General features: G+C 36.1%; 1 protein-coding gene and 1 long non-coding RNA gene across 3 annotated transcripts; one reads left to right on the forward strand and one right to left on the reverse strand.

Moving 5' to 3' along the window:
* Positions 1-1,183: 1,183 nt before the first annotated feature.
* spata7 (spermatogenesis associated 7) lies at positions 1,184-9,757 on the forward strand. 2 transcript variants are annotated; one of them, XM_063007312.1, is made up of 11 exons: positions 1,184-1,341; positions 2,529-2,621; positions 5,113-5,160; positions 5,256-5,371; positions 5,476-5,921; positions 6,395-6,437; positions 6,562-6,668; positions 6,766-6,816; positions 7,558-7,635; positions 7,732-7,789; positions 7,885-9,757. In XM_063007312.1, the coding sequence occupies exons 1-11, from the start codon at positions 1,299-1,301 to the stop codon at positions 8,422-8,424; spliced, it is 1,623 nt and encodes a 540-aa protein (XP_062863382.1). In that variant the 5' UTR covers positions 1,184-1,298; the 3' UTR covers positions 8,425-9,757. The 2 variants fall into 2 exon arrangements, with proteins under 2 accessions (XP_062863382.1, XP_062863383.1); XM_063007313.1 differs by having other exon boundaries at positions 5,256-5,314.
* Positions 9,758-10,527: 770 nt separating this feature from the next.
* Positions 10,528-12,492, reverse strand: LOC134325801 (uncharacterized). The gene is made up of 2 exons (XR_010014356.1): positions 12,413-12,492; positions 10,528-11,108 (listed from the first exon to the last, which is right to left on the reverse strand). It is a non-coding gene; the product is annotated as an uncharacterized LOC134325801 (long non-coding RNA).
* Positions 12,493-12,638: the final 146 nt, after the last annotated feature.

A 12,638-nucleotide genomic window follows, 5' to 3' on the forward strand; every position in this document is an offset into this window, starting at 1 on the left:
ACAGTTTTTCACAGGGCTGCACATTAACACAGCTGGTCAGATCAGTGGAGCCACACAGACATGGATGCCACAAAGACATAGGCGTTGAAGACATGGGTACAAAACTTACATTCAGTCATTGTCTGTAAAGATATCTGAATGGTTTTTTTTGGGTCTGCATGGGGTTTTCTCTGGGTTCTCCTATTTTTTCCCACCTCACACAATCATGCATGAAGTGGATTGGCCACTCTTTTAGACTTTTCCAAGTTCCGCACAGCTTTGGAATGACCTGGAACATCAATTGAACAATATTAGTGCCCAGCCATATGCCTCTCCCACTGTCAGCAAACCATCCCTGATCACTACTAATCTCTATAACTATATACCACTAGTTTTGTCTAGGGCAAGAGTGGACATTCCAAACCCAAAAAATCAGCTCATACAAATGACCCAGCGCATTGCATAAATACCAGGCCAGTGGGTGGGAAAGATCTCAAACCCCAAGAATGAGAAACATACACCTCTTGTTTACAAAGATTATTCAAATGCTTAAGAAAGTGAGCATGTTTATTTATTTATTAAAGTGTCTGAATCCTAAACAGAGGAGGGGAGATTATTTTATAGTGCATCCTCCCGCTTTGCCTTGGGCAGCACTGTCGCCTCACAGCAAGAAGGTCCTGGGTGCAATGCCCAGGTGGGGCGGTCAAGGTCCTTTTTGTGTGGAGTTTGTATGTTCTCCCGTGTCTGCATGGTTTTCCTTCAGGAGCTCCGGTTTCCTCCCACAGTCCAAAGACATGCAAGTGAGGTGAATTGGAGATACAAAATCCATGACTGTGTTTGACATTAAACTTGTGAACTGATGAATCTTTTGTGATGAGTAACTACTGTTTCTGTTATAATGTAAATAAAAGTGTGTAAAACATGATGTTAAAATCCTAATAAATAAATAATACATAAAAAACTGGTGTTTGATGCACTGCCATCACGTGATACGATTGTATCAAATCTTACTGGAATACCAACACTTTAACACCTTGTGAATAGAGGCTTTTTTGGGACTAAAACGGGTCCCATTCTGTATCAGCATATTGTTCCTAAAAAGCTAAACCACGCTATATATTAATTATTCATGAGCGTGATATCGACGTGCTTTCGTTGGGATGTACGTGACGTAATGACGCACTCTTAGCAACCATCATGGCGACGAAGAAGCGTTGTTAAGTTTAGTATTAGGTAGTGGATAATTGTAGAAATAATTGTATAATGTATATATTTGAAGTAGCGACTGTTTACAAAGTAAACGCTGTAGTATTCTGAGCATGGGATACCGGTCTGTGGTAACAACCATGGATGCAAAGCGAGGTAAAGTGATAAACTAGCAAATTAGCAATTAGCTCATGTACAACTAACTGTACAACAGACACAAGCTGTTTCTGTTATATAGCTGTTTGTATAGTTTTCTGTTGAACAAACTAAAATTAGTCGGTATGGTATGAAATGAACTGTACAGTTTATTTTTAAATTTATTCAAAATCAAATGCATTACACAAAAAGTGTGTAAAACGGATACTTTCTAAAGCCACTGTATTATTTTAAATGTATTTACCAATCTTTATTGTTACTAAGATATGTTTTACAGAAAGAAATTGCACGAACACATATTCGATTAACCTGTCGCATTGCAGACAAATTAAATACAAATAATTGCATAAATGCAATAATTTTTTATATGGTTGCCCTGATTTGAGTTAATACTGGCTTACAAGCAGTACTATATCTAAATGTATACAAATTTTGATCTGATCAATGGTATTTTTATACTGTGAATGTGTATAACCTTGACTTAAATTTAACAAACCATAAACATCAGCAGTGGACACAGATCATAATTTAAAAAAGCATGTCACTTTTGCAAAGTCAGCTGGTAAATGGATAGATGGATGGATAGATGGACGGATGGATGGATGGATAGATGGACGGATGGACAGATGGACAGACGTCCATCCATCCATCCATCCATCCATCCATCCATCCATCCATCCATCCATCTATCCATCTATCCATCCATCCATCTATCTATCTATTCATCTATCTATCTGTTCATCCGTCCGGCCGTCCGGCCATCCCACCCAGCTCAATAAAACAAATTAAAACTGGTCTAAAATTTTAATTATTGTGATCTATATTTTTAATATGGCAAGGGTGGGATTTTAACAATATGATACATTTTAACAAATATATTTTTATTTCACAATTTGAACACTGATAATGGTGTACAATTTAAATGTAAAAAAAAATAAAATAAATAAATACTTTTTTACGGTTGGCATGTGTTTTCCTTAAAATGTCACGTGACAGGCTATGTACACTGCCTCTTAGATGCTAACCTTGTAAAGCTAATTTTGGTTGGACTTTGAATTTAAATCAATATTGCAACTGAATTACTGGAACTAATAATACAATAACACTGCTGGAATTTGATTTAATAGATTAGATTAGTTTATAATTGATTCTTTGTTACTCATACTCATTTTTTATGTTTTTTTCAGCATTTTGTCCTGGCTCCTCTGGCAAACTGACTAATCAACTACTTATTAAGGACCACATGATATCACATTACAAAAAAGTATACTCAGCGAAAGGTAGGTCCCAAATCATCATATTTAGGTTACTAAAATCCTAATGTCACTTAACACAGTCCACTGCTGCATCAGGAAGTTCAACCTGAAATGCTTATTACACAAAGAGAATACGTAAATGAGATACACAAATTTTATGTATCAAAATTGTCAAAAAGTGGAAATGTGTGCTATGTTCAGATGAGTCCGCATTGCAGCTTGTTTTCATGAAAAACAAACGTTGGACTGCATGGGTGACTTGCATATACAGTGTATCACAAAAGTGAGTACACCCCTCACATTTCTGCAAATATTTCATTATATCTTTTCATGGGACAACACTATAGAAATAAAACTTGGATATAACTTAGAGTAGTCAGTGTACAGCTTGTATAGCAGTGTAGATTTACTGTCTTCTGAAAATAACTCAACACACAGCCATTAATGTCTAAATAGCTGGCAACATAAGTGAGTACACCCCACAGTGAACATGTCCAAATTGTGCCCAAATGTGTCGTTGTCCCTCCCTGGTGTCATGTGTCAAGGTCCCAGGTGTAAATGGGGAGCAGGGCTGTTAAATTTGGTGTTTTGGGTACAATTCTCTCATACTGGCCACTGGATATTCAACATGGCACCTCATGGCAAAGAACTCTCTGAGGATGTGAGAAATAGAATTGTTGCTCTCCACAAAGATGGCCTGGGCTATAAGAAGATTGCTAACACCCTGAAACTGAGCTACAGCATGGTGGCCAAGGTCATACAGCGGTTTTCTAGGACAGGTTCCACTCGGAACAGGCTTCGCCAGGGTCGACCAAATAAGTTGAGTCCACGTGTTCGGCGTCATATCCAGAGGTTGGCTTAAAAAAATAGACACATGAGTGCTGCCAGCATTGCTGCAGAGGTTGAAGACGTGAGAGGTCAGCCTGTCAGTGCTCAGACCATACGCCGCACACTGCATCAACTCGGTCTGCATGATCGTCATCCCAGAAGGAAGCTGACGCACAAGAAAGCCCGCAAACAGTTTGCTGAAGACAAGCAGTCCAAGAACATGGATTACTGGAATGCCCTGTGGTCTGACGAGACCAAGATAAACTTGTTTGGCTCAGATGGTGTCCAGCATGTGTGGCGGCGCCCTGGTGAGAAGTACCAAGACAACTGTATCTTGCCTACAGTCAAGCATGGTGGTGGTAGCATCATGGTCTTGGGCTGCATGAGTGTTGCTGGCACTGGGGAGCTGCGGTTCATTGAGGGAAACATGAATTCCAACATGTACTGTGACATTCTGAAACAGAGCATGATCCCCTCCCTTCGAAAACTGTGGAGGAGTTCAAGGTGTCTAACATCCACCAGCTCCGTGATGTCATCATGGAGGAGTGGAAGAGGATTCCAGTAGCAACCTGTGCAGCTCTGGTGAATTCCATGCCCAGGAGGGTTAAGGCAGTGCTGGATAATAATGGTGGTCACACAAAATATTGACACTGGGCACAATTTGGACATGTTCACTGTGGGGTGTACTCACTTATGTTGCCAGCCATTTAGACATTAATGGCTGTGTGTTGAGTTATTTTCAGAAGACAGTAAATCTACACTGCTATACAAGCTGTACACTGACTACTCTAAGTTATATCCAAGTTTTATTTCTATAGTGTTGTCCCATGAAAAGATATAATAAAATATTTGCAGAAATGTGAGGGGTGTACTCACTTTTGTGATACACTGTATGTGAAGGTGCTATTGATGCAGATGTGGGTTGGGATTTTAGAGAGACATTTGCTGCCATTACTTGACCAAGGCATGGCATCCCAGTAAGTCCATGGTTATTTCAGCAAGATATAACAGGCTTCATATAGCATACACTACTACAAAGTTGCTTCCGAGATACAGAGTGCATGTGCTTGACTGGCCTGCCTGCTGTCTATATCTGTCTCCTATTAAAATACATATGGTTCACCATGAAGAGGAGAATCATATGATTATTCTGTATGGACTGTTGATGCGCTAAAGTCTTGTATCTAGCAAAAATGAGCAAAAAATTTTACTTGCAACAATTTATATTAATTGTTAATTGCAACAATAAACAATTAACCTACTGCAACAATTAATATTCTATTCGTAGTTCCCAAACAAGTAAAAAGTGTAATTAATAGAACTGATTGTAATGGCTTCTTGATGTGTCATTTATATTCTGAAATACATATTAGAAAGTAATGCGCTGTATATGAATTTTTTATGTTTTTAATAACTGCCATGCTCATGGCAGCTGTTTTATAGTGCTTTGCAATTTGTTGTGTGAATCCTCAAAAGTGCTTTGGATGTGACAGAAATTTGTTTAAATGGCAGAGAAAACTTTTTATTTATTGGTATTGATATTGGTAAAAATATTGGTTAACTACAACTGGACAGAGCTTCAGTTGTAACTTGCCAGTCTGTTTGCCAAGTCTGCCAAGTGCAGAGTTTTAAATCTTGCCTATTTCTTGCTGACTTTAAAGCTGTTGTGTCTTTCTTTCTTATTTAGCTGCAGTGGACTGTTCAGTACCTAAAAGTATGCAATGTAGTATAAAATGTAAGTTCAAGCCCTTTATACCTGTAACTCTGCTATTTAATTCATGAACAGAAATAAGTTTCCTTATAATAAACCTTACCCTTGCGTATGTGCAGATCGTGACCAAAAGCGTCGTGAGCAGATGAAAAAAGACAGCTCTGAGAGAGTGCAGTCAGTAAGTTCTCTTTCACAGAGGAGCATCAGTAATGCAACCTCCTGCTCATTCAGAAATGTAAGATTACGAAAAACATTGTATTGTTGTTGCTATTGGGACAAAGGTTTTAAAAATCTGCATTATTTTGATATTTGTACTTTAATACTGAACATCATTTGCAGGTTAGACCCGCTGCTAATGGAGAGGAGAGTGCTCTTTTTTACTCAGGTGGCTCTGCCTTGTCCTCACCAAGATTCAACACTTCATTCCCTTCTAGGCAAATAGTTTATCCATCCCAAATTGCTGCTAGTCCTCTAAACTGTCGACCTGCTTCAGAATCGAGTTACAGGAGTCCCAAGTCTCAGAGGCTTCACTTCACTCAATCAAGTGCCACATCTTCATGTCAGGAAAAGTTTAGAAGCTTTCAAGATCCAACACAGAAAACATACAGTGGTGATATTCTCCTTAAACATGCCCACAACTTCACTCAGGAAAAGCCTTTCACGCCTAGAACTTTAAAAACACATTGCAAGTCCAATCTGTCTACTTACCGGTATTACACTCCTCCAAAGAGAAAAGAAGAAAAGACTCGGTTAAAGTGTAATCAACAAGACACTCACTATGAAAGGTATTTTTTTTTTGTTCATAGTAGATTATCACATTTATATGTGAATGGTTGTGAATATGTAAATGGTTTAATTTCCTAGTTTTAATAATTTGTGGTGTGTTTATGACTTTCGTTTAATTTTATTTCTGAAATCATCCACATAATGTGTGGATTTATATTAGTAAAATTGTAAGATTTTGGCAATATCTGAATTAGATCTACATGCACTACAGTAATCAATTTTGTCCTTTTTAAAAACAAGAATGACTATTTTATTTTAGTATATGTTCCTAAAATTACTAGAATGTACTTAAATTAATACAAACGTGAACAGGTGCTTTGTAGTTACTGTAGATTGTAGTCTAATAATATTTTGTAAGCTTTATTTTGGCGGTATGATGGCACTTATGATAATTCATTATAATTTTACAAATTAATTTAGTAAATCTGATGTTGCACCACATTAATAGCCAGCTTCTTTATTTTCTCTGCAGCAAACACAGCAAAAGTAGACTTTCAGAACAGGATTTTCCTAAGGTATGTAAGCTGGACGGTTCTGATGCTGTTCACTACCTTTTTATTACTGCTTTGTATTAAATATGTAACACAATATTAGTATGTAAATACCTAAATACTATACTTACCTAAAATATTTTTACAGCCTTACAGTGTTGATCCTGAGTGGTCTGATGATGAGACAAACATATCAAGACATTACAGAACCATGGATAAGTCCAAAGACTATGATTTTTTTCTTTCCTCATCAAGGTACAATTGTTACATACATGTATACTTGTAACATTCTATATTATGAATCAGTTTGGATGAACTTACTAATCAAAGACAACACTGGTTTATTTTGCAGAATATCACCAGAGGGAATGAAGTCTCCAATTATGAGAAAAGTAACAGCTGAGTAAGTATAGCTATTCTATACTTATATAAGGGTGGAATTTAAAGAAAAAGTAATGGAAAAATTGTACAGCAATCAAAGTGAATATGAAAGGTGAACAATTTCATGATGTACTGATTTTATTTTATATTACACAGTTTCTTTTCCATAGAGAGCTGAGCTTGTTCTGGAATGCAGAGTTATTTATCTTTATAGCAGATGGTTAAGATGAAGTTGTAAAACTTGAAACTGGTAGAATCTAGTTTTAGTATATATTTTTTAGTTTTAGGTTTAGTTTTAGTATATTATTATTTGTGCAGTTAACGAGAATAACGGCTGTGCTGCAGGGCACTTTATAACATAAAACAGAATTCACTATTGGTATAAGTGAATAAGTGAATAGTGTAAGTGAATCATTCATGCCAGGCTGCTAAAATGTAGTCTTAGTCAACCATAGGTCCAGAATGCACCTTACATTTACAAAACATGATTAGAGTCAGAGCAAGTACACACTGCAAGTCAAATTAAAGTTATGTGGTTTAATTTAACTGGGGGTTGGAAGAGTGATGAAGATATTTTAAGATGTTACAACACTTAGATCTTTTTTAACTGATTTAAAAGTGTGGTTGTAATTATTTGTTGTTTAATTTATACCCCACTAACATAATAAATTTTGCTAGTTACATGTAATGGTAGTTGTGTTTTATGATTCACAGTGTGATCCACATTATAGTGTGTAAGCTGCATATTTGTGCTTCTCATTAGAGAGGAAGAATTAATGTACTTGGAGTTTGTTACTGATGTTACAAATGAGATTATAGCACGGGGCATCTACTCTGACAGGTTGGTTGCAGTTTGGTCATCCTATACAATTCATTATTTTCAGTTAACTCCTAATGTATCTTAATGTATGTGTGTATGTTTTTTCTTTTCTTACAGGGTACTAAAGCGGGTATTTGAGCGTCACATTGAAATTAACAAACAAAGATTAAATGAGGTGAGTTTATATAAGGCCTGAGATTCAATAGTTTTTAAACACTTAGATTTCCAGTGTTTTGAATGTAAGAACATTGTATCCATTTTTATTATAAGGACAAAATGCGCCACCTACTGGATGCTCTGCAGAATGATCTACAAAGCCCACCTTCTGCTTCTGTCACCGTTCTTGAGCAGAAGGACGTGGATAGTTCTGTATTATTTAGACACAAGTATTCAAGCTTTGCGCAAGATCTGGATTCATCAACTACAGACCCAACTTTAAATAAAGGGACAGAGGAACATAAAGACACAGCTCTTTTGATAGATCCCGACCCAGTAAATCACAATATTTTACATGAAGCAACACCTAGAAAAGAAGATAATTACCTGGCAGACATGAAGCCTATTCAAAAAGAAGGAACTACAATATTGCAAAGTACAGAGCTTAAATATAGAGGGGGAAATGTGCCAGAGTTAACAGACAACCCTCAACCAAATGAAGAAGATAAACATCAGAATAATGATGAACTGGTGAACGAGCTTGATGAACTTGGAAGAAATATGGCAGAGTCCCTAAATTTGTCGGACAGTTACAGTCTAGAAGAAACGACTGAATTGGAGACATCACTAAAACTAAGTGATGATGAATTTTAAACCTTATTTGTTCAGCTATGATACTCAGTTGCAAAGTCTCATTGCATAGTATTGTCTCAGGTACAATTTATCTCAGAAAGGGCTTATTTAAAAAAAGATTTATTTACTGAAAGTGACTCAACATCATTTACAGCTGCAATAAAGAGTAAATAATTTTACTCAGCATTCTTAAATATTTGGACAGTGATTTTTTTAGGTACTACAGCTCAGTGGATTTAAAATAAAACAATGACCATGAAGTGCTGTTTACTTTGTCTGCTCTCATTTCCTTATTGCCTCACAGCAAGAAGGTCCTGGGTTCGATCCCCAGGTGGGGCAGTCCGGGTCCTTTTTGTGTGGAGTTTGCATGTTCTCCCCGTGTCCACGTGGGTTTCCTCCAGGTGCTACGGTTTCCTTCCACAATCCAAAGACATGCAAGTGAGGTGAATTGGAGACACTAAATTGTCCAAGACTGTGTTCAATATAACCTTGTGAACTGATGAACCTTGTGTAACGAGTGACTGCCATTCCTGTCATGAATGTAACCAAAGTGTAAAAACATGACGTTAAAATCCTAATAAAACAAAAAAACGTGTCCTTATTAGCCCTATATTCTACAGAAAATATTTAGGAAGATTATTACATACAAAGACTATCAAAACCCAGTCATAACTGGCTGTTTCAGTGATTTCAAGGCACAATATTGTTACATCAGTACTATCTGTAAATTTGACAATAACCATCTCAAACCAATTTAGCAGGATAATACCAGGAAACATTAATTTATCTCTGAACAGAGGGCCATTAAGAGAACACAAACAAAAAACTAATTAATAACATCAATACTTAGAAGAATCACATACAGAAATCACTGGGGAAAGCCAGAACAGCAGATGTGTTAGTTACGTTTAGTCCAGATGTTATACTATGACTATCATACAAACCATTTTTCTGTTTAGAATGGTGTGGGGAATATAAAAAGCCAGATGCCTAAAAGAGTAAAATGTAGGGGTGGGGGAGCAACAGATTACCTCCTTCTTAAAACAGTGGTGTAAGAATGATTGCTAAGAGGACTGACTCACTGGCCTTCAGTGATTAAGGATTCTGGCATTTTGAAGTAGTGTATAGTGGACTGAGTTAAGATATACTGATATTACAATATATTAACTAATACAATAATTATGTTATAAACATACATATCTTAAATAATTCAGCCCGGATGAACATGTAACTTATACTGTACGTGTTTTTGTACCACTGTAAAGAGTAGCTGTACACTGTGAGATACTGTAACCAAAAACAACTTCACTGTATATGTGAGCATACTCTGCTATTAAAGTCTGTTTCTAATACAGTTTTATGACTATTATATGCATTGTCAGGTATTATTAAATATAACATTTCTGAGTTGCTGGAAAAAGTTTAAATGTCTAAAAAGTCAAATGTCACTTACATATTATGCATATGCATATGGCACAAACTACAGTGTGGCACAAACATTACCTGACTTTGTCACCCTCAAGTAACTTGATTTAAATGGTTAAAAGTTGGAATTGGGCCAGCATGGTGGTGAAACTGGTAGAATGGGTGCTTCACAGCTACATAGGTTCTGGGTTCAATTACTGCCTCCAGTTGCCTGGTAGGGTTTTATGTTCTCCCTGCGTCTGTGGGTTTACTTCAGGTAATGTGGCTTTCTTCTAACTTCCAAAAATATAGAAGCTGGATTGGCCACTTTACATTACCCCTAAAAGTAAAGAATTTTAAGTAAATGTGTCTGTGTGTTTAGTGCTGCTATGAAATGGTGCACTGCCTGGGTGCCACTGAACAGCAATTGCGGCCTCTGGTGGCGGGTCGAGGCACCTGAATTGGGTTATTGGATGCGGCCAGTTTGGGGGGGAAAGGAAAAATGCAACTAAGAATTAAAAAATCTACAAAAATTATGACATGTTTTTGATATCATTCATCCATAGTTAACCAATTTGGAGTTAACTAAATGCCTCAAAACAATCTTCTGCATCAGCCTTGTAGTAACTGGTTAATTTAGAACCCAGTGAGCTGGAAAACCAAGCAAAACTGAAATATTTTCTGTTTATAAACGTACAGTTAAAACTAAAGGCACTAATAGTCGGAAATAGTAGATTTTATTTACAGTCCTACACAAATAAGCGTAATGAGAGAATTCTTTGTTTCAAAACCATCGTCGTACAAGACACAATTACCCCTGTGTAAAAGGGTAAATACAAGCAAAACAGTGCAAACATGCATGAGTTGCTACTTATTGTTGTGTACTAATCTAATCGCTTTAGATAAACGCTGAGTGGGAGCTGCAGCTGCTTCGTTCCTCACATTCCCGCTGCATGGCATTCCAGCTGTCTGATGTAACACACCCCAATCCAGTGTACCAAAGCGCGTCAAAATACACGTAATAAAACGCCAGGCTTTACATAATGTCAATTTTACCTTTGAAGATAAATGCTTACAGGTTGTGTGTATGAAAAACATGTGTCATGCATACTTATAAAATAAGAATTTAAAGACAGCTATGAAAAAAAACGGTAAACATTAAGTCCGCGGAAGGATCTGCTACAAAGGTTTTAGTGCTCTGGCCGGAAGTGAAGTTTGGGAGCTAGGGCTGAGATGTTGGAGTCGACTCTGATTCTGACAGCAGTTGTTCATGTAGATGGAGTCGATCACAGGAGTCAATTCTACACAATAAATGTAAACAACTTTAAAATGTAAACATTGAAAAGGAAAATATTTTAAATTAAAAACGTGTAAAAAACAATACAACCGTATGATTAAAATGTGACTGAAATGATCTTTACAATATTTTATTAATTAAGTACATGTGTACGTAACTAAAATTCTTACTAAATTCGGGATCATCACGTGTGTTAAGGTTAGTTTATAGCTTTGTAGCGCTTTTAAAACACTTTTACATAAATATATCCAACTAAAATCTGCCTAACTGCATTGTGCAATGTGTACTAAAATGCAAAATACAGTCTTGTGCATAAATGTGGACACCACTGGTGAAATCACTTAAATTATGTTTTGTTAAATATACTGTATATATATATATATTGTATATAATATATGTTGTTATATATTATATATAATTATATATACTATTTAATAATTATTATAATAATAATATTATAATTAAACATGAATAATTATTACAATATGTAACTTATTTACAATAAGTGCAATACGTAATATATTTTGCATATCTGAATGTATATATTATTTTTTAGATTTTTTTTAGAGTAAATAACTACACACTATGTGCAATATTTTCACTTAGTTGTATTTCTTTCTGTTTTTTTCCTGTCTTCATACTGCTGTAACAAGTTAATTTCCCTAAGGGGATTAATAAAGTCTTATCTTATCTTATCTTATCTGTATATATAATTATAAATATATAATATATAATTAAATATTATATTACCTGCAGTTGTAGCCCAGCGGGAAAAGTACTGGACTACTAGTAATCAAAGAGTTGCTGGTTCAAGTCCCACCACTGCCAGGTTGCCACTGTTGGGCCCTTAAGCAAGGCCCTTAACCATCAATTGCTTAGACAATATACGTACTGTCACAGTACTGTAAGTCGCTCTGGATAAAAGCGTCTGCTAAATGCCTTTTTTTTACTTGATAACTATTAAATGTCAAGTTTGCACATGTCAAAGTACATGTTTTCCCCTCAATAAATTATATTTATCAAATTAAATTGTGGAGAAGTGTTTCCTGTAAAGGAACTTTTTGAGGGGTGTCCAAAACTTTAGACTATAAACATAAGACTATAGTCATATCTCATATGTGTAACAGGGACACAGATTTCACAATTATTGTACAATATATGACGATCATGCCAATGCAAATTAAGTTTTGTAAATATGTAATTGTTAACCATTTGTTTACTCTTTCCTCAACTGCAAATTTAACCAAAAAAATTTAAATGCTTTAATTGAATTTCTTTTTTTCCAAATGAATATAAATATTTACTTACTATTCACAAGGCGCTTGATCCTGTTTCGGGTTGCGGTGGATGTGGCCCCACCCAGGCGCAAGTCTGGAGTAAATCCTAAACAGGACACAAGTGCATCACAGGGCAACTTACAATCATTCATTCACACCAAGGGGTCATTCAGAGTAGGCAGTCCACACTATCTCGGTTTAAGGAGATGAAAAAAGTATCCAGACGAAACCCACGCAAATAGTGGGAGAACGTACAA

This window comes from Trichomycterus rosablanca, chromosome 13 (genome assembly GCF_030014385.1).
Source record: "Trichomycterus rosablanca isolate fTriRos1 chromosome 13, fTriRos1.hap1, whole genome shotgun sequence".
Lineage (NCBI taxonomy): Eukaryota > Metazoa > Chordata > Actinopteri > Siluriformes > Trichomycteridae > Trichomycterus > Trichomycterus rosablanca.

Coding starts and splice junctions, on each gene's coding strand:
- spata7 (XM_063007312.1), top strand. CDS start 1,299: ATGGGATACCGGTCTGTGGTAACAACCATGGATGCAAAGCGAG. Junction 6,817..7,557: donor ATGAGAAAAGTAACAGCTGA/GTAAGTATAGCT, acceptor GCTTCTCATTAG/AGAGGAAGAATTAATGTACT. Junction 7,636..7,731: donor CGGGGCATCTACTCTGACAG/GTTGGTTGCAGT, acceptor CTTTTCTTACAG/GGTACTAAAGCGGGTATTTG.